Raw genomic sequence first — 22,983 nt, forward strand, 5'->3', positions numbered from 1 at the left:
CAATTAAAATTGAAAACATTTTAATTTTTAACTTAATGTTTTTCTAGGATGAAGAATAAAATCTGTGCAAATTAATAACGTTTTTGAGATTTTAAAATATTTGATTTATATGTACTTTTTAAAGTATTCAATGGCCTCAAAGGGTTATATAAAGGTATGCTATTGAGTAGTTAATTGCAACGTTTACAATTAATAGTATATTTTTGTAATGCAACACTACACTAGAACTGCAGAATTTTGAGGTGAAGATCTCTATCAAGAGTGTTCTTGCTAGAGCCAGCACCTCAGAAAGAATTGCTGTTATACAAGTCATGCAGATTTTATTCTTGCATGAAATTTGAAAAAACAGCAACATTTAATAAATTCAATTAAGTTTTGATTTTAGAAGGTTAAAATTTATGGAATTTTAGTATGTGCTATGAGCATTTAAACAGCTAAGACTCAATATTTAATAATTATAATAATAAATTTGCTCCTACATATAAAAAATTACAAAATATGTTAAATTGAAATATATTTATTCTAAATATATATAAATTAGAATATAGTCATTCTTGTTAATACTCAATAAATATAAATAAAACTGATATCTATAATATGTAACATATAATTTATAAAGGGTATTATAAAGTAAGAAACATTTAAAAGTTGTAAAGTTTTATAAAACACTATACACAATGCCAAATACTATATTTACCACAGAAAACACTTTAGTAAACTTAATAGGGTACACACTTAATTAAAAAAAAGTGATAAAATGCTTTTTCCTTTCTTTTAGCTACATAGTACCACACGACTTACATCTAAAATCAACAAATAAACACTATACTCTCTCATATATAGATGTAAGATAAAACTATACTTAAGCTCACTAGTTTAATACTCCTAAAATTGTAATTGTCGTGCATTAATTTTATTGAGTTTAATTGTTTTTGTTGAAATTTGGTAAATAACCTGCCTGAAACGTATAGACAAATTTAACAATCAAAATCATAAATAAAGCTTTTAAGAGATATTTTGAGTTTGTTATTGAAGTTTGGAAATTAAAAACTTAATTGCATAAAATCATGCAAGTTGGGAAGAAATTGATAGTAGTACTGTGTTGTTTGGGATGTATAGCTTGCTGGCTTGTCAAACTAATGTGTTTGTTTTTATTGAACTTAGTATTTTACCTTAAAATTTGTTACTTCTCTCCAATGACCATTGGTCTTTGGAGAGAAGTAACAGCTCTATCTTATTACATGTGACAAATTCTTAGATAATTTATTAAAGCTAGTTTTTATGAAAGAATGTCTTCTGTACTTTCCCTCTAAAACACCTGCTTATTCTCAGCCTCAATGTATACTCTTATCAAATAATATTAGTATAACACTTACAAAAGTATAATTAATCCACTGTGCTGTGTTGATCCCTTCCCTCCCAGCTTGTTTTGCCCTCTCATTTCTATCTAATCATATAAAACTAAACTACAGAAATTATTCATAAAACAAGTTTTTGGCTTGCATTGTACCATATCTCTGAGCAACATTTCCTTACTCTATTACACAACCTAATAATCCATCTTTCTAGGATCATTACTATAGATGACTTTTTAGATAATAGCATTACATATATACTAAACTCTTGCACTTAATTATTTTGGCTTTGGGAGACATTAAAAATACTATCCTTTGTGGGTGGCTGTCCTGTGCTTGTTGTTCAGTTCTTTATATGGTTTAAATTTTTTAATTTAACAAGCTACTATCCAAATACATACAAAATACATTAAAATTTTATTATTAAGTTTTAGATTATATAATAGAATATTTTACATATTTGGTCTGGTATGTTTTTATGTGAAGTGGATTTAACAGACCCTCATGGGCCATTTAAATAATTGTATATTTCAGTTTTCATTGTCTAAATTCCTGTTCCTTCTTTTTCAGTTTGGATTTTGTCTTGTGCAGAAGTATTCTGAGGCCATCCGTTTATTGCCTGGGTAAATAGTTTTCTTTTGTGTACTTTGGCATTGTAGTTTTAAATTCTTGGATAATTTAAATTTGTGAAAAATATATGGACCGACAGTATGAGATCTTTGACTGACATTACCAAAATCTTCAAAGACCTTCAAGAAGCTGTGGCTGCCTTGGTAGAAAGTAAAAACACATACAGACAGACATTAGAGTCAAATATCCCATGTCTTCAGAGTATTGATCCTTCAGTACACAGTAATTACTAAGGAGTTTCAAGATAAACCAACACTTAACAAAGGTATTTGAGGGAAATTGAAGTGCCACTAACTGCCCAACCTATAAGAAACAGTTACACTCAGATATGATTAAAAAGCCATAGTTTGCCTAATAGCATGGTTTTGTATATCCTACTGGCAAAAACAATAAGAAAAGAGACATTAAGTAGCATATGTGAAAAGTAAATCTAGTGACATTGAAGGTGAGGGTTAAATCCAACAAATATAACAGGATGGGTTCCTTATTAACTGTAATAGTAAAGGAGCCAAGCAACTATTTGAATCTTTGAAGAAACACAAAGGTATTAGTCAGATGGCCCAAATAAGATATAGATGGAGTTTATCATTTAACATGTGTTAACTGCTACCTGTAATATGATATTTTGCGTACTTACCGGCCACATTGAGAAAATTTGATATTTAATATTTTATTATAATGTAAATAGAAAGGTTGCTATATAACAGTAGAGTGAAGATTAAAAAATATATGAATGATGACTGGCGGTCGTATTGGCCTTGAACCAGAGACTATAAGACCACCGGCTATTTATATTACAACCCGCTGTAATTACACGTGCTCATCTAATTAAAAGTTTTTACATGTATGTGTTAAAAGTATTTTACAATTTGTTTGGACTGCACATGTTTACTTCGTCTTGTAATCAAAGACGTGCAGGAGAAAGTACATGTGTGACATAGGCTAATAAAGAGCCCGTGCTGGTCGAGTTTTACATATTTGCTGTAAGCACAGTTGACAGTTATTTATAGTTAAGATAGCAAGCACAAGTGGTGTGTTGACCTTACATACTGAGCACAAAGAAAGCAGCGAAGATCTGAGCGACTATGATTCAATACATTCATCGAGTGAAGGTGAAGAATTGTGAGGTGAGTGACGTTTTGAAAATTATTCCTCCTAACAGACGCATAAAACATTGTCTTTTTGCACACATTCAGTGCAGGACTGAGAAATTAAATTTGTCCTTCAATGATGAGCCAATAAAGTTTTATGAACTTTTTATGAATGAGAAAGTAATTGAACATGTCACACAACAAACGAACATTTATGCAGCACAATCATTGGAAGGAAAAACTATTATTACAAGTAGCAGGCTAAGATTATGGAAAGAGACAAATACAGGGGAAATGATGAAATTTCTTGGTCTTTTGTTATGGATGGGTTTAGTGAGATACCCAAAGTTACCTGATTACATATATAAAAATGATATTGCACCACAAACCATGTCACGTAACAGATTCGAATTATTGCTATTGATGTGGCATGTCTCAAACAACGAAGAAGATAATGGTGGCCGACTACATAAAATAAATCCTCTGAAAGACATACTTGAAGAGCTTTATCAATACTATAATATACCTGGTGAATATTTATGTGTAGATGAAACAATTGTCCCATTTAGAGAATGATTATGTTTCCATCAATATATGCCTGGAAAACGTCACAAATACGATGTTAAACTGTACAAAGTTGCTGATACTACTGGATACACTTACAGCATACAAATTTAGAAAGGTAAAAGTGAAAGACCACAGGGAAATGTTTCCCTATCAACTGATATTATTCTAAAGCTAGGCGAAAAATAGTTAGGTGAAGGATGTACATTCACAACAGATAATTACTATACATTGATTGAGCTGGCAGAATATTTATTAGAAAGAAGTACCCATTTTATAGGAACCCTGAAAACAAATAGGAAATGTATCCCCAAGGAAGTAGTAAACAAAAAATTATGATTAATTATTTGAAGACATAATCCTTCCCAAAAAAGGAACCACTATTTATTAGCTTTGTGTTCCAGACAATACATTCTTGGCGACTGACCTTCCCTTCTAGGCTACAAGCTGCTAAAAAGTCCTTTAAAAAAACAAGAATACATCCAATTAAAAATACAAACATTTTTAAAACGAACTAGTAATGGACGTCTTCTGTTCTCCATCATACCTTCTTGGGGTTGTCTGCTTTTATCTACAACGAAATAAGTGCTGGTAAAATGTAGATTAGGAAAGGTACCCCCTGGTGATGATACCTTAAAATTATTGTTTAGTAATTTAATAAATATATATGTTTACTTTGTTCGCCTTAATTATTTATTAACATTTAAACCCGGGAGAGGTCGCATGACCCATTCCGACCTGCACCCCTATTTCATAATTGGCTGAATCGTTAATAATTAAGTTTTACCTATGTGACTCACATTAGCTTCCTAANAAAAGTCCTTTAAAAACACAAGAATACATCCAATTAAAAATACAAACATTTTTAAAACGAACTAGTAATGGACGTCTTCTGTTCTCCATCATACCTTCTTGGGGTTGTCTGCTTTTATCTACAACGAAATAAGTGCTGGTAAAATGTAGATTAGGAAAGGTACCCCCTGGTGACGATACCTTAAAATTATTGTTTAGTAATTTAATAAATATATATGTTTACTTTGTTCGCCTTAATTATTTATTAACATTTAAACCCGGGAGAGGTTGCATGACCCATTCCGACCTGCACCCCTATTTCATAATTGGCTGAATCGTTAATAATTAAGTTTTACCTATGTGACTCACAGTAGCTTCCTAAATTTATTGTTGTTATCGGAACATTTGGCCATTATTCAGTTTCTCAGAACGCATTAAGAGATAATTGCTCTGTGGGGTCATGGTGACCCGCAGTGACCTTTGACGTCTGCGTTAATTTGTAACGGGGGCGTGTGTCATCATGACCGACCATCTGTTTATTTTCAATCAGCAAACCCTTAGTTGTCACCTGCAAGTAATTTAGTGTTTCTAGGAATGTAGTTTTATTGAATGCATTTCTAAGAAATGTTTTTCGTTTATTTTTCGAAGCCTAAAGCAATTTTACTGCTATATAATAGTCAAACGACAGCTAGTAGTTGCTGTTTATAGTTGTGTTGCTTAGTCTTCTCATGTAAGAGTGTATAGAGTTAAGTAACTGTTATCAAATGTATAGAGTTTAGAATGGATCAGAAAGAGAGAGATAGAATACGTGCTATGCTAAACGAAAGTTTATCAGGAAACAAAGATGAGTACTTAGGTGGTGAAGAAAATGATGCTGGAAGTATTGTTAATGCAGAAGAAGAAAATGGGGATGATATTCAGTTTGATACTGATACATCACAAAGTGAAGATGAAGATAACATTCTCTCACGTGATGGAAACTTCTACACAGGAAAAGATGGTACAAAATGGAAGAAGGTGAAACAAATTCAGTCTGTGTGCACACGAGGACACACCATTGTCTCTCATCTTCCAGGTTCTAGAAGTGAAGCAAGAAATGCTAAAACATCTTTGGATGCCTGGCAGGTCTTTTTTCCTGATGCTATTCTACAAAATATAGTGGACTATACTAATGTCAATGTAGAAATCATTAGATCAAAGTATACCTACAACCTACAGATTTGGTGGAGATAAAAGCTCTCCTGGGACTTTTGTATCTTTCCGGTGTGTCAAAATCATCACACATACTGATGAATTGTGGAACGATGATGGCACAGGAGTTTCCATTTTTTGTGCAACAATGAACCAACAGCAATTTGGATTTTTGTTGAGGATGCTGCGCTTTGATGACAAGAGAGATCGTCAAGTAAGGATTGAAATTGATAAATTTGCTCCTGTGAGAGAAATATTTGAATATTTAGTAGAAAATTGTAAAAAAAAAATTTTTGTGTTAGTGAGTACACAACAATTGATGAAATGTTGTGGAGTTTTTGCGGCAGATTCACATTTCGTCAATTCATGAAAAGCAAGCCTGCTAAATATGGAATAAATGTGTTTTTGCTCGTAGATGCTAGGACCTACTACCCACTAAATATGGAAGTTTATTTAGGCAAACAACCTGATGGTCCATTTAGGCTTGATCAAACTCCTTCTGTCGTTGTGAAACATTTGATACAGCCAATCTCAGGTGCTGGACATAATGTAATGTATGACAATTGGTTTATGAGTGTTCCATTATCTTGAGAACTCCTATGTCAGAACAACCTCACAACAGTTGGAACAATAAGAAAAAACAAATGTGAGTTGCCTGCATCTTTTCTTATCAGCACTGGTAGAGAAGAATATTCTTCACTTTTTGGATTCGGAAAAGATCATGCAACTCTGGTTTCATATGCGCCTAAAAAAAAGGAAAGTTGTTTTATTGTTGTCAACAATGCATGAAGACGATGCAATTGACCCAGGAACAGGCGATAAAAAAAACCCGAAGCAATTACGTTTTATAATGCAACTAAGGGAGGAGTGGATACAGTTGACGAAATGTCAGGCAGCTGTTCTGTTCCAAGAAAAAGTCAGAGATGGCCACTGACAGTATTTTATCACATGTTAAACATAGCAGCTATTAACACCCTTGTTATAGTTGCATGTAATAAAAATCTCGAAAGCCGCTCTATTATACGGAGAAAGTTTTTGAAAGAAATAGCTTTAGGTCTAGTAAAGCCCTACATGAAACAGCGTCTCAGCATGCCAAATTTGAGCAGAAAGATAAAAAGTGACATATCAGAAATAATAAAAGAACCAGATGACACTCCAGAAAATACAGAAAAAAATGTATTATCTTCAAATAAAAGAAAAAGATGTGGAAAATGCCCAAGGACTGGAAATAAAACTTCCAATTACTGCGCGATATGCGAGACTCCAATTTGTGGGAAGCATGGAAAACTAACGTGTTTTGACTGCCTAAAACGTTGTTTTAGGCAGTCAAAACACATTAGTTTTCATAAATGTAATTTTTTAAAAATCATATATAGACATAAAAAATTATATTTATTGTAGAAAAGTAATTTTTTATCATCACTAATTGTTTCATGTTTTTTAAATAGTTACAATTTTTAGTTACTTATAAAAATTTACCAAAAATTTAACGTGTAAATTTAAAAATGATTGTATTTTTAATTGGATGTATTCTTGTCTTTTTAAAGGACTTTTTAGTGGCTTGTAGCCTAGAAGGGAAGGTCATTCACCAAGAATGTATTGTCTGGAACACAAAGCTAATAAATAGTGGTTCCTTTTTTTGGGAAGGACTATGTCTTGAAATAATTAATCATAATTATTGCCATTGGACGAAAATCTACAAAAAAAAAATTACCTAAAAACGAAATTATTGGTATGCATAATGAAAAGGAAATAGTTATAGCTAAGTGGAAAGGGTATGTTTTGTAGACAATATAGGGCACATCCCTTATGTTGTCTACAAAACATACAACAGAAATTACTTCTACAGGTAAAAGAAGAAACTACAAACAAGAAGAAATTTTGAAACCTAAAATAGTTTAAGACTACAATATTGGGAAAATGGGTGTTGATTTATCTGATCAATATTCTAGTTACTCCAGTGCAGTACGAAAGTTGGTAAAATGGTATCACAAAGTTGCAATGGAGCTTATATTTGGGACTACCATTGTCATTGTACATATTATTTACAATAAAATATCTGATAAAAAAGTATCTATTACCACTTTCAAAGAGTTTTTAGTGAAAAGCTTACTGGATGAAAGTCAAGAACCTGCAACTCAAAACCCGAAAAAACACACATTGGAAACAGTTACAGATGTTGACAAGAGAAACAGAAAAGTAAGGAAGCATTGTGCATCCTGCTACACTAAAAATACAGAGCAATTTGGAAGTCGTAAAGCTGATAAAGCGAGCTTAACGCCAGGAGTTGCTACATGCAGTGTCCAGGAAAACCTGCAATGTGTGCAAATTGTTTTGTAAAGGTTCCTAAATGAATATTATATATGTATGTAAAACTTTTATATTTTTATAGTTTTATACTCATTATAAATTTTTTTTTCTCTAAATATATATTATTTTGCACTTATATACAATTTTTGTTATGTAATATTATTTACTTTATATGTAATAAAAGAGAATAATTCAACTAGTTTTCGATATTTTTTCCTTTTTTTTACCTATTCACTATTTAAAAAAACGCTATTAGATATAAAATAGTTTTTTATTTAAGACGCTACAACCACCAGCTGTCGAACCAGTTCATGAGGTCACACGATGGCCGGCATTTGAAACCAACTTTATAGATGTCCACGAGAGGCCACAGCTAGCATGTAAAATGTCTTACAAAGCCAGAATAATTTAACCTTGAGTGAAATTACATTCGTTATAGCAACGTAGGGCGGTTGGATGGCTCCGTATGGCCTTAACTAGTACGACCGCCGCCACCGTGTTGCATGGCAGTTGATTTGTTAACAAACCTGATTGAGAGTTCTATCGAAGAACATAAGAAAGTTACCTTTTTCCTAGGCAAAGACTAACAAGGTAATTGCTGTTGGGTATTTACCATCTGAACCTGAGCTAAGAATGCATAGCACAAAAATAATTGGCCATATTCAAAATTCAGCCAATAGGGACATTGAAGAAGTTTTATTAACACAGTAATAACAAGTGTGTTAAAACTTGGAATAGAGAACTTGCAGCCATAAGATCTAATGTTAATAGGCTACAACTTCAAAGATCTCAATTTCTTGATTATAGATTTGCAGGAGGACTATCCAGGAGAAATTATCAAAAGCAAACATCAAAACTGAATCTGGAAAGATTTTGTTCTCTGCAATATCTCATTGCACAGAAGAGGACAAAAACAATCTGTGGGATTGTGTATAAATTATTTAAAAAAGACTAGTACTAGAATGTCTAAATTATCAATAGAAAATCTCAGATGTTACCATTATGATGACAGATTCTCATTTACAATACTATCCTAATGAAAAAGTCAGCTGTTTAGCTGAGACTTTTTCATTAGGATAGTAATGTAAATGAGAAGTTATTAAATTATTAGGCTTGGCATTGTTGAGCAATACAATATGGATGACAAACTACCCTTCTCCATTTTGGAAGGTAGGGAAATTAATAGAAAATAAAAGGCTTGGGCTATAGATGCAGAGATTGTTAAGCACACCTTGACTTCTCCCAGCACTTCAGGCAAAATTTTGTTAATGAACCTATGAATAAAATTTGGATATTTCACCATTACCTGGGAAATGGGCTTTGGCTAAGCTTATTCTAAAATCTGATTAAAATCCTGGATAGTCTAAAATCTTTCAGCTTCTGGTTTTAGGCAAAATACTAGAAAGAACTCTTTAGTAGAATAAATTATCAATTAAAACACACAACTCCTTCACGCGAACCAATTTAGCTTTACTCCAGTCCAGTACTGTTCAACCGCTGTTAAAAGTTAAAGAAATAATGAGATGAACTTGACAAAGCCTTTATAAGTGTGGAAATTATATCTGCAGATATAATTTCCACGTATTTACAATATTGCCCGACTAGCACTAATTCTCTACGAGCTCAGAAAAGCCAGAGTTCCCAAAAATCTGCAGGATCTTGCATGTACAGTACAGTACTGTAGTTAGTTCCAAAATAGGAAGGCAACACATGTTTAATGATTGTGAATTTACAAAGGAAGTTTCTTTAGGTGTTTCATAAGGCTCTGCCTCAGGTTTCTCCTGGAACCTCCTTACAAATACTGCTTAAAATTCAACCTTCCTCGGGTAACAATGTTTTTGTTTTCACCGATGATCTGGTTGTGGTTACTGATAAAGATTATGCTAAATCTCGAGGCTAGGTTCATTCCGGCCAAGCTTCAAAATTGTGCAAACCAACGAAAATTAAATTTTATGCCTGGCAAAACAAAATTGCTATTTGTAACTAGAAAACAAAGTTACAAAACCTAAACTGGTCTTTAATGGCAAAATTTTAGAATATATAAATATGATTAAATACCTAGAAGTTATCTTACGTGACAAATTTTCCTGGTAGCCACATATTGGAGTTTGGATTGTAATGTTAAATCGTATCACAACTTTAAATACTCAACAATTAAAACTGTACGAATGTTGTTGCCACGGCCTTGTTATGCCGTTGCTCTATGGGCTGAAGCTTTCAGATACCAAGTTAACAGAATATGAAAATTTCAAAGACTGATTTGCATTAAGGATTATAGCACGTTCTCTAGGGAATTGGATCTAATTTTGGGTGACAAGGTACATTTAGACATTCTACTCGAGCAATGTGGTTGTTATTTTATTTTTAAGAAAAGTTTCATAAAACAAGTTTATTGGACTAAAAAAACATGCATGGCCTGGAAATGAACTGGCTTCCACTCGCTTCCACGGCCTACTCAAAAGGGGAAATCACCTATCCGGTCCTTTCCCTAGCTCGTGCAAAGTGTTTTCTCTGACACGTACTGTATCTCTGCAGCTGTGGAACTCTTTGGCTAGCTGACGAAAAGGATGCTATTATAAGCAGAATTTTTTCTGACACTAGAATGTAGGTTTAAAATAAAGGTGGAGCAGCATAACCGTTACTATTCTCTTTCAACATGGAAAGCTAAATTATTACGCAAATTCAGAATTATTAGGGATCCAAATTGCAATTGTGGTTACTTTGTGATTATAACTATTTGATTTGTACAAGCACAGAGAACATTGAGATTAATCTTTATGTACAGGTTGTGTATAAAATAAGTTTCCCATTTAGAGCAGTCTACAGCTGGAAATACTCATTGGGTTTATTGGTAGAAAGACTTTTGGAGTGTTAAAGCTTTAGGAAGCAAGTTTATTGAAAAGGAATGTTTGAAAAGTTTGTTTAAGCAATAATAAAACTTGCCCAGTATTACTTTGTCTCATCATCATAACTAAAAGCACAAGCAAACCTATGTGGAATTGTGGTTCTAAAAACAGGCTTTAAAAATATGGTTAATCTTAGTGTTGAAGACTGACTGCCATTTTAAATGAAGTAAAAACATGTTACTTCTCACAAGAAATGTCAATTTAGGTAAACAATTATACTTGGCAAATGTAAAGGATTCGGAAACTTTAAAAACTTACTACATGGTAGGGTGATTTTTAAACTTGTTTTCCTTGGCTTTGATAACCGACTACTAAAATTATTTGTAAATTCGATAAGTAGTACTGACCAAAGACTGCTCTAAGCTGGTAAATTTAATTTATGTCGCCAGGTTGTCACCGACATTGAATATTATAAACATAACCAAGCATCGGTACAATAACTTACTAATGCCAACATTTAGCCAATGAAATAATTACAACAAACCATTTCATTGTAGCGATGATGTTTATTGCTAATGTAAATTCACATTTTAATTTTGATGATGTAGAAGATTAGAAGTAAAGGGTATCAATACCCTGATATATTGTCATCACTCGAATTTATATAGTAGCAGGCTTCTTACAACAAAATGATGCGGGTTAAAGATATTTCTCCTACAGACCTTACTGGTAAGGTCTGTAGGAGAAATGAAGCGAAGAGTGGTTCAAGCAGTGTCTGGCTCAGAGTGAATATTGTTAACAGTGGTTGATTTATAAAAACTCAGGTTTATGTAAGCGCACTCACTCCTGTAGTGATAACAAACATTGCCAATCCAATACAGGTTTCGAGGTAACCCAGGTAAACGTTCATATTTAAAAAACCTGATCTTCATTGCTACATCACACACGCAATTGATAACGCGCACCAACTATTACAATGGCAAAACAGACCAACCACCAAGACTGGAAGAGAACGATAATGGACGAAATACTCGAGAAATATGCAAATTTCTCACCTAATTATACGTTCGTATCATTGTTAAAGAACAGTGCCAATCCAGAGGGGACACGTAATATTCCTTATTCTACAAACATACCAAACAAGAAGCTATAGAACAATTACATCAAAATACACGCCAGATCATACTGAAAATAAAACACACTAATGAAATGTGCAACAATTGAACTGAGTGCCTATTTCGAGGAACATTTAATAAACAGATTTATTAAATGTAGTTTCTGAATAGTCACTTTCACGCACAAAATCTCGAATTTCGATTTAAAACTCCAGTCGATTCGTGAAGGATCCCCTGTTTGAATCCTTAAATCATTGGTACGAATCGTGTTCGAATACTGCGAACTTTCCAGTATTGCACAATACGATAGTTCGGTTGCCAAGTTTTTCAATATGGAGGACACTTCGAGAAGATTTGCAAGATCTCGAAAGTATGCTTACCAGCTAGTATGCAAATAATGTCGACAAGGACACCTGCTTACGTTCGCGTCGGAAATTATTTAAAATTCTACAAAAAAAATGCGTATTCGCACCTCCGAATTTCCGCTTCCCGAATAAATAACACGTAAATATACAATTGAATCTAAAAATCCTAATATAGTTGTAAACACTAGACGAAGATTAGGAGGAGAAAACTTAGAAAGATAGTATTTTATGCCTGTAACAAAGGCTAGTTCAAGGTAAACGGGCCCAAGTATGCCTCGTAAGGCCGGTTAAGTAGGCCTAATTATCAATTCTAATTTTGATTTTTCGTTCTTCGAATAGTTTAGTAAGCTACGTTTCCACTAAAAAATTCGGGCACTTCTCTAAAGATTTTGATGCAAGACCCCGCAATTTACAAAAAAAGGAATTCGCACAAACGTGGCCGTAAATAAAAAATAAACGTTTTTTTTTTTAGGAATTTCACGTGATTTAAGCCACGTGTTGGAAATTTTGGCACACTACTTGTTTACTGTTTACGATAACCAGTGAAGATTACACTAGAAAACAATTCAAAGAACACCGGTTGAGGTGTTTTTTTTTTTAACCGAAACTAGTTTAAATTGTGACGTAATACGGTTTCTCCGAATTTTAAATATTAAAAAACCCGGGATTTGTTCAAACGAATAAAAAAACTTAATTGAAAAAAAAAGTCAACGTTGCTGGCGACCTTGTCCAAGATCAAATCGTGATCCTTACGGATGACGTAGGCGGAATCTCTCGATCCGATTGGACTATTTTGAATTTTGTAATAACGGTCTCGAGGTTAACGGAGATTACTTAAACGAAGGGAAATTATCGAATTTTCCACTTCACCAGACAAAAATTGTTTATAGTCATTAGTTATTTGATTTAACGTTAGGTGGCATTTGCTGTATTAAATGATTTTTTTTCGAAATTTTAGGTGTAAAAAATAAATATAAAATTAAAATATTTTTTTAAAGCTAAAAACAATCATTGCCCTAATTTTTATGTATTTTTATACATAAAAATTAGGGCAATTACATTTTTTTTGGAGGTCAGAAAAATCCTTACATTTTAGTGTTTTTAGATACTGCAATCCATTTATTTCCGGTTTTTTATGGATATTTCTCACCATACTTATCTAGAAATTAGATATTAATTAAACTTAATGCTATTCGAACTGCGTCTAGGCATAAAACAAACATTAATCCTATTATACGAGTTAAAATACGCGTAAACCGAATTAAATAATGGGGTATATTATGCATTAAACAATGAATTGTCAGCGAAACTGTATGACTGATAATGATAACTTAACTACACGGTATCTTGCTAGCAATCGATTGAGCTATTCGTGAGTCATGCTAACTATTAAGGAAGCGCATGGATCGTGTGTGATCGAGTTAACTACCCACCAATATCCACGTTTGACATTGGCCATTAGCCAAATGATATTTTATGATTACGTATGACATACCGAAACAAAAATATGAAACACTTTCGTATAAGTTCTGTCAAAAGCGGAAACGATGTTATAATGGCCTTAGGCCGTTAAGTAATATGGGTCATCGAACTCTAACAAGTTCATTTATATAGAAAAGTCGGCTGCGGCGTGATGCCTCTAATACACAACACATTCTCATTCAAAAAGTCTTTTACAACAGCCGTTTTTGGATACTTTGGAGTATAGATCATGGAAAATTCACTCGATTATTAGAAATTCGTAATCCCGTTGCGAAAATTCAGGTACGAATTTACATTTTCTGAGTAATGGTGTGATTTGTTCTTATATTTACTCTTTAAATTTTGCATTGGAGTGATAGAACTAGCTGCCATTTTGGGACATCGATGAAAGATAAGCCATGGCTTGTTAACTGCCTTAAAATTTAATATTATTTTTAGTATTTGAACCGGAATTTTTTACATTTGAGTCCCAGTTTCTTTGTTTAATCTTTGCCCTCTCTGGCAAATTTATAAAAAAAATTGTGAGAAACATTTAGACCCTTAGTAGAATCGCTTCAAACAAGCGTGACAAGTTTTGACTTGTCAAATCACGTCGAGATTGGTTTTTCGTGTTATTTCTACAAGCGAAATAACACGAAACTTCGTGTATCAGCTTATTCACGTTATTCTTTGCACGGAGCTATACTAGAGCAGTTGTACTTTGCAAGGAATAATCGGGCTTTTCACGGCGAAATACAGGAACAATTGTATTTACTGCGTGGAACAATACATACAGATCGATACTTTTGTAACGGTAGAGGAATTTAATTTTATCAATCAAAATTTGTTTTTCGGGACCCTAATCGTGTGTTGTGAATAATTTTATAAACACTCCACTATCGGTGACCTTCATTGAAAATATTATCGAATTTCCATTACTCGTCACGAATTTGTTTACTAAAACGGATGGACGGACAGCGCAAAATAGATATTTCAAGCATAGATAACACGGAAAATAATATCGTATTTGTCAACAAATGAGATTAAATTGCATTTTTTGGTTAATTAATTTATGTTTATGCAGTTGTATGTAGTAGGGAATTCATAAATTTCGAAGGTATGTTTATCCTCCTCACATTTTCCTGCTCCAATGGATAAATAAATTATAGCATTTTAGTGATAAATAATATTTTTTTTTTGTGATAATTCCTATGCTAACATTACTACATAGTCATTGATGAGCAAGAGCTGAGTAATGCATTATGGTAATGGTAATAATCATCGATGCATTGCTATGTATAGTAGTTGTTAATTCACAATAATAATATAAAATGTGTATAGAATATTATACGCGAATAGTTATTACAGTATTTCAGTGTTTTGGGCGTTTTAAATGACTGAATCGGGGTTTCTGCACTTAGCAGACCCTCCGCAGTAACTAAGTCATATTGCATAACAGCATGAATGATTATGCTGGGATAGACTATACGCTGATACGAATTACCCATAACTCAATTAGTTACTGTAGGCTGCATATTAAAGATATCCCAATCGATTTCTTCATTGATATCATTATCATTATACATATATTTATCTACGAGATAACTGTTGCTCGGCATATATACTTAATTAAAAATTCATGGCAAATAATTGATTTTTCATTCTAAATTTACTGAGATAGATAGGGACCGTAACTAATTAAAGCCCTTCTGCTTGTTTACAACGATGAGAAATATTATAAGGAATGAATCTGCTGAATCACAGAATTATCTTGTTTATGGAAAAAAATTATACTTTCATGTTTATTTAACAGTTTCCTTATCATCGTACGATTGCTTATCGTTACACTCTTTGCTTACTCAATACTCTTGTTGTTTATTGGCTTGGAAATCCGAAATTTTCCATCCTTTAAATCGATTCATTGCCGAAAAAAGTCGATTTTATAATCAATTTCTTACTCTATTTACATAATTATGTGTCTTTAATCTAATTATGTATACCTGTAAACTCGAGACACCAATGGCTCTGTACTGGCGCTAAGGCGATGTTCGTGAAGTTGTCTTCATACAACAATTACATATAAAAAACATAAACGTGTTTATAATCCTGTATTTAAGACCGTAACATACATATAATATATAATATCCCACGTAAAAATGGCATTGTAGGTCGGGTGATCTTACTAATTTACCACGACTGATCTACCGGTGGCATCTTTTGTGAGGCGATTTCTAAGCGTGCTGGAGCATGCCGAAACTACATACGCCCTCGAATTACCAGAGGCATATTCTCTAGTATCTCGGAAGGGTATCGTTTAGACGTGTGTGCACGTTAACGTTTGGTGCAGGGGAACAATGGAAGGTCCTATCAAATAGTTATTGGTCATACCCGCCTAGTTATTAACAGAAAATTTATGCTGATAAGATGTGTTTGTTGAACGTCCCCTCTCTTATGTGTGTACAGCATGTAAGCTGGATACTTGTGGATCTATGGCTCTGGGCTGAAGAAACTCCATTCTGTGTAGAAAAGGATGGTGCGGGTGCAGCGCGTTAACATACCTCTAAACATTTTTGTGACTTGCCTGAATGGACGAGTAATTAATTGTACAGGGATTGTTGGCAAGATTTTAGAGGGATTCGAACCCGCGACTTCTGCTTAATGAATGTATTTCTAAAAACTGTTACAGTAGAGTCTCGAAAACTCGGCACTCGATAACCCAGCACTCCGGATAACTCGGCCACACTCTGGCAGGGCAAAAAAATCCTTAGTTAATTAATTTTCGTTATAGACAGCTTTATGCCTCATAAAGTATTTTTCTGAGGTCTGTCTTATCAGGTAAATTACTGTACACAGTGTATTCATTAATTTTCATTTTCATGTAGTAAAGGCTCTATGCCTTCATAAAGGACGTACTTTTCCTTTGTTTAAGGGTATTTGGGCAGTTTATTCTCTGTTGTATTCTCAAGCAAACAATACATACAAGTACAGTACAGTATTTTCTGAGGAAACACTCGTACTTATTTTTTTAACCCCATTCCCGATAACCCGGCATTTTCACAAACTCGGCCACCCTTCGGTCCACATTAGGCCGAGTTTTCGAGACTCTACTGTACTAAGAACATTCACTAAGCATTTTATGTTCTTTAATTAACACGTTCATTAATCAAAATGCCGGTGAATGTCATTAATTATCATCAATTTACTCAAAAGAGCAATTGTTATGTAACGAGTGTCTGGAACTACGTACAATGCTACTTTTCACGTTATTTTATGGAAGAAATCATTAATTTTATTCATTTTCATAATTATAATTAACATAATTTTAATCTTACGATTTATTTCTAATCAGTCTGCTAAAATAGTTATTAAGTTTTCTAAATTTAAAATATTGATAATCAAATCACAAGTTATGTATTTGTTACATTGATACAACGTACGATAAATTACTTTTTCGAGGATAAAAAGTTCATTATTTCCATTAATAAATGGAAATTTTTCACGAATAACAACTCAAATTTGCAAAATCAATCAAGAAATTTTCAAAATTTGTGTTTTTAGAACGAAAAATTGCAGTTTTTTTCAGTCGTTTCTGCAAAAAAGTACGAGGATCAGCCGGCATTTTTAGGACTTAAAATAGGGATTTTAAGAGGTTGGAGAGGAAAACCGAGTAAAATAAGGTTAGGAGCACGTGCTTACTTAGTTACACAATTAAAAAAGTTTTTAAAGTTGTATTTATTTAAACAAATTTTGATAAAACTCGAGACGATAAGAATGAAAAATGAGATTATCCATTGATTTATTAGCTTTATCTCCACACTTTGTGATGTAATAGAGAAATATTATTGCATCCTCATTAATTTTCTGCGTGTTTTTAATTTCTTACCCATTATATATATATATATATATTTCCTAGTACAGACTGCAAGCTTTAAATCATTACAAAAGGCAACGTGATAACTTGAGAAATTTGATCTTATAAGTTAAAAATTCTCAAATTTCATGCTTTTATTTTGTAAAATAATAAAATATTTATGCTTTTAAACAATTAAAATTTTTCTGTAAAAAATTTACAAAGTGTAGATCAATAATTAACTCAAATTCTTTCGGGGAGCCGCGAACTACAGTTTGAAAAGTTAAGAAGAGTTAACGTTATTAGTAAACTTGCCGAAAAATTCTAGAAATGTTTTTTTTACATAAGTTTAATTTCTTAAAATGAAATATATTAAGAAATTAACGTTTATTTATGTAATTTTTAATGTCTGTAAGATATAGGAAATTAATAATTTGTTTAAGTTTCTAAACCACTTTTGTGTTTTAGCTTTTCAACCTCTGATTTTTAGAGATAAATGTATTAGATGTTGGGAAATTAAAAGTGGTAACAAAACGAGCGGGATAGGGAAATATTCGGCCACTGCGACTCGAATAATTAACGATAAAACGGCATAAAATTTAGTTTTTTAAACAAGTTTCTCAGGAATAGAAAACAGGATAAATGTAGATAGCATTATCCTTGATGTCTGGATCCTTTACACAAAGAAAATATAAAGAAAAATAACTGATTAAAATGTCGCCTTTATTGATTTAAGGTCGTTTCTCTTGGCACGTGTACAACTTTTTTGAATTTAATTAATTATTATTATTTTTTTTCGGTTGGTGTAAATCATCATCATCATCAGAAATTTAATTTTTTACATTAATTCTTAACAAACAAGTTAATAAGGGGTGACGTTAGATGACGTCTCTTCATTGTTGCTAAGTGATTGAAACGTTATCATAAGTGACGTCTGTGCCAAACATGTGCAATGAGGTGACTTGTATTTGTTCACCCGATTGGTTAATTTCCTCATATACTCCACCCCTTTCTCTAACTAGTTTCTTTGAATGGAACTGACAGTCGATCCAATCGTCCTTTTACTCTTTCACTCCCAAAGTGCAAATAACGAGAGGTAAGTTTCGGCGCTTCTGTGCCAATTGCTCTTATATAAAATTTCCAAAAAATTAATTATTTAATAATTTAAAATTAAATAAATCGATCTAATAACCGCTAAACAAAGAAAAAAACATTGTGAATAACCTTGCAAAAGTTCTAAAAAAACATCTTGTAGTATTCTTGGAAGGGTGACGTTACTTTAAAGGTCACTCCATTGAATTTTCCATCATTTTTATCTTTTTTTTTGGTAATTTCGAGGGTTTGAAACGGGAGAGAACTTATTTAAAGTTTGAATCTTATGGCGTGTGCAATTATTTATGAAGTTAATACACGTAAAGGTGGAAAAATGTAGAAAAAAATGTTATATATATATTGGTCAAGGCCAAGGACACAAAGCTGAATCAAGGAGAAATGTCTGTTGCCAAGTTAATGGATTTAGTTCGTTTACTTCTTTAAATCTTTGATTTTTAAAGATTTAAATTTTATAAAACAATTACATTTACGTAATTCTACTTATTACTTTTGTTTATTTAACAATAACGTTTACCACATATTTTTGTTTTTATTATTTCACTTCGTACTTTGATTACATTAGTCATTTGTAATACTTGAAATGTATCCACATTTGTTTGTTTATTTATTTATAATAATTTACATATTCTTTTTTCACTTTTATTACTTTATTTGTAACGCTTTCGCCTCATATTTCAATTAAATTATTTGCATTATTTTGTGTCTTTATTTTCCACTCGCTACTTATTTGTCTTGTTTTCTGTTTACACTACTCACCTGACGCCTTGTTTTCCACTTAAGCTATTCATTTGTGTCGATTTCTGCCTTGTTTTCTACTCACACTACTTAATTGTGTCGATTTCTGCCTTGTTTTCTACTCACACTACTCACTTGTGTCGATTTCTGCCTTGTTTTTTACTCACACTACTCACTTGTGTCGATCCCTGCCTTGTTTTTTACTCACACTACTCACTTGTATTACTTTCTGCCTTGTTTTCTACTCACACTACTCACCTGTGTCGATTTCTGCCTTGTTTTCTACTCACACTACTCACTTGTGTCGATGTCTGCCTTGTTTTTTACTCACACTACTCACTTGTATTACTTTCTGCCTTGCTTTTTTACTCACACTACTCACTTGTGTCGATTCCTGCCTTGCTTTTTTACTCACACTACTCACTTGTGTCGATTCCTGCCTTGTTTTCTACTCACACTACTCACTTGTGTCGATTTCTGCCTTGTTTTCTACTCACACTACTCACCTGTGTCGATTTCTGCCTTGTTTTCTACTCACACTACTCACTTGTGTCGATTTCTGCCTTGTTTTCTACTCACACTACTCACTTGTGTCGATTTCTGCCTTGTTTTCTACTCACACTACTCACTTGTGTCGATCCCTGCCTTGTTTTCTACTCACACTACTCACTTGTATTACTTTTTGCCTTGTTTTCTACTTACATTACGTGTTGTATACTATAATTGCTTTCATTCGTACAAACCTTACAACACATATATACATTATTTATTCCTTTTCCTTATTTTTAGAACAGAGTTCTATTTTAAATAAATCGAACAGAACATTTATTTATATCCTCCCTAATAATTATCATCTCGTGTTTATTATCGAAATCATTTAATTATTTGAACAAGAACTAAGTGTACACTAATCAAAAGCCATTACATTTATGTGTATATCTGTACTTAAATTATTATAATTAATTAAAATATACATTACCTCGTTCCCATTAAAGAATGTAAAAAAAACTTTTCTGGTTTTTTTAATATTAAATAGTACATAACAGAAATTAGGTTATACAGAATATTCGACAGGGAAGCTTAGATTATAAAAGTTTATTTATGTATTTATATATATATCCTGATCGTATTTTAGATTAGAAATAAAATTAATTTTATCTTTAAAAAAAAGCGGAAGTGAAGTGCAGCCGAAGGTAGTGACGTTGATGTAACAGCTGTTCGATACGTCATCATTATAGTATGACATAGGTCAAGCGAAACTATACAATCGCTATAGGCTTTTACACGTGGAAAAGTTTAAACATTTGCAGTGTAATCTGTTAGAAACGTTCTAAAGGTTGTGTTCTAAATAACAAATTTAGGTTTGTTTACGGTTTACTTTAAACTACTTCCTTATTTTTATTTTATTTTATTATTTTTTTTTCGTGTAAACACAAGAGTATTTTTAAAATATACTGTAAAATATGAACATTGTAACTGTATATTTATGTGTAATTTGCATAATTCGATCAGGCAACACCAAGAAATTTGTTTACACTATGCAAAATCACGTTGTTAATTATTCAATTTTGCGCATTTTTTTTCCTAGATGTCGCTATTCGGGTATACATACATTGGAAAGGTTAATTGCAACATAAATTGCATTGCAAGGTATGCAATATTGATGTAAAAATCGAATTTATGAAATAAAATGAATTTATTAGAACATAATTAACCAATTTTTATGCAATTTAAGACTTGCAAATATTAAGTATTCTGTTGCAACATTGGCAAATATCTTGGAATATTTTATTGAAATCTGTAAAAAAATCAGGTTTTGCAGTTAAAAATCAATTTGCCAATTTGCTCAGACGTGTTTTTATTAACCAGCGGGTCACGAACCATATTTATTGTGTAATGTCATGGACTTCTAGTACATGTAAAGAAGGTCGTCAACTCTAGAAGGTTGGGAAATTCTGTCTGAGTTCATACCTTTAATTTAATGATTGACGTGTTTAATATGTAGCGTATGAAATACTTACCATGAATTCGTTTCAGTTCTAGGGATTATCAAAATGAGTCTCTCAGAAAACATGACAAGAACCTTATGGAGGGCTGCTGATGCCATTTGTTTCGATGTCGATTCCACCGTTTGCCAAGATGAAGCCATCGATGAACTGGCAAAATTTGCTGGAAAAGAGAAAGAAGTTGCTGAAATGTAAGCCAAGATGGACATCATTGATATTCTTCGATAACTATACTAAAAAAATGTGGATTTTAAGTGTAAGATTTGTTATTAATCAGGACCCAAATAGCCATGAGAGGAGGGATGTCGTTTCGAGATGCCCTGGCTCAGCGGTTAGAACTGATACGACCAACTGGAGCGATGCTTCAGGAGTATCTGAGGAGTCATCCACCTCACTTAACACCGGGCATTAAGTAAGCAATTCATAAAAAAACAAAGTGCAATGTGTACGACATTATGAACATTATTCATATGAAATTAAGATCACTGAAATTTTCATTTATTTTTAATTTTTAGAGAACTTATAAGTATCCTACACAACCGCCAGATTCCCGTATACCTAGTATCTGGTGGATTCCACGCAGTTATCGAACCTGTAGCGGAAGAACTGAGCATACCAATGAAGAATGTGTTTGCAAACAGGATTAAATTTTATTTCGATGGTAAGCTGATGAGAAATTTTTTATTTATTTTTAGATATTTGTGATATTTTATTTGTTTACTTCGATTATAAACAGGAACGTATGCTGGCTTTGACGAAACGCAACCGACTTCAAACCAAGATGGCAAAGCGCAAGTTGTCAACCACCTGAAACAAACGTATGGATACGAAAGATTGGTTATGGTTGGAGACGGAGCAACCGATTTAGCTGCTTGCCCACCTGCTGTAAGTGAATTTTTGCTGCAATTAATTGCTTTTCTGCTAATTTCTATCAAGTCAATGCACCTAATCTCTGTTGCTCCTAATCTTTGCTGTTACTTATCTATTCGACAATATTGATTATATAACTCTGCTCTATTATCTTAATTTCCTCGATATGAAATTAAAAATCAACTTAAATGATAATAATTTCGTATCGATACCGCATAGTAACAGCGACGAATTCTCTTCAAGCGGCATTTTACAATTGAAAATTCAGTAAAAATGAATATTGAATATATTTTCTCTTAAATTACAGGAAGGTTTCATTGGTTTCGGAGGTAACCAAGTCAGGGAAAGTGTTAAAAAAGAAGCAGCATGGTTCGTCACAAGTTTCTATGAACTGATAGAAGAATTAAACCGGAATTAAAGATTTTTAATCTGTATTTTAAGAAACAAAAACTACATTAACACCGAGAAAAACCAATCAAAATTTTATTTATAATTGTAATTACCATAACAACAAAAGATGGTCTTCTATATTTTTAAACGTATTATTTGTTAAAGAATTTAATAAGTTTTATGGACGGAAAGTATTTATATATTAGTAATGTTAGATAATTTATATTTTCAAACAATTTTGTAAAAATATATTTTATATTATATTATATATAAAAGAAACCCGTGTAGATATCTAACTT

At 32.6% G+C, this 22,983-nt stretch overlaps 1 protein-coding gene and 1 pseudogene across 2 annotated transcripts; both read left to right on the forward strand.

Moving 5' to 3' along the window:
• Positions 1–47: 47 nt before the first annotated feature.
• Positions 48–22,766, forward strand: LOC111637120 (phosphoserine phosphatase-like). Of its 2 annotated transcripts, XM_023382538.1 has the most exons (7): positions 48–154; positions 1,926–1,978; positions 21,456–21,615; positions 21,702–21,836; positions 21,940–22,085; positions 22,161–22,309; positions 22,602–22,766. In XM_023382538.1, the coding sequence occupies exons 3-7, from the start codon at positions 21,473–21,475 to the stop codon at positions 22,710–22,712; spliced, it is 684 nt and encodes a 227-aa protein (XP_023238306.1). In that variant the 5' UTR covers positions 48–154; positions 1,926–1,978; positions 21,456–21,472; the 3' UTR covers positions 22,713–22,766. The 2 variants fall into 2 exon arrangements, with proteins under 2 accessions (XP_023238306.1, XP_023238305.1); XM_023382537.1 differs by lacking the exons at positions 48–154; positions 1,926–1,978 and adding an exon at positions 18,518–18,666.
• On the forward strand, positions 1,985–4,440 carry LOC111637119 (annotated as a pseudogene).
• Positions 22,767–22,983: the final 217 nt, after the last annotated feature.

The sequence above is a fragment of the Centruroides sculpturatus genome, unplaced genomic scaffold (genome assembly GCF_000671375.1).
Source record: "Centruroides sculpturatus isolate CEXI.00-Female unplaced genomic scaffold, Cexi_2.0 scaffold1093, whole genome shotgun sequence".
Lineage (NCBI taxonomy): Eukaryota > Metazoa > Arthropoda > Arachnida > Scorpiones > Buthidae > Centruroides > Centruroides sculpturatus.

Bases quoted from the DNA above. Each gene is read 5' to 3' on its own strand.
- LOC111637120 (XM_023382538.1), top strand. From the start codon at position 21,473: ATGAGTCTCTCAGAAAACATGACAAGAACCTTATGGAGGGCTGCTGAT. The intron at 22,086-22,160 runs GTAAGCTGATGA...GATTATAAACAG, and splicing joins GATTAAATTTTATTTCGATG to GAACGTATGCTGGCTTTGAC. The intron at 22,310-22,601 runs GTAAGTGAATTT...CTTAAATTACAG, and splicing joins TAGCTGCTTGCCCACCTGCT to GAAGGTTTCATTGGTTTCGG.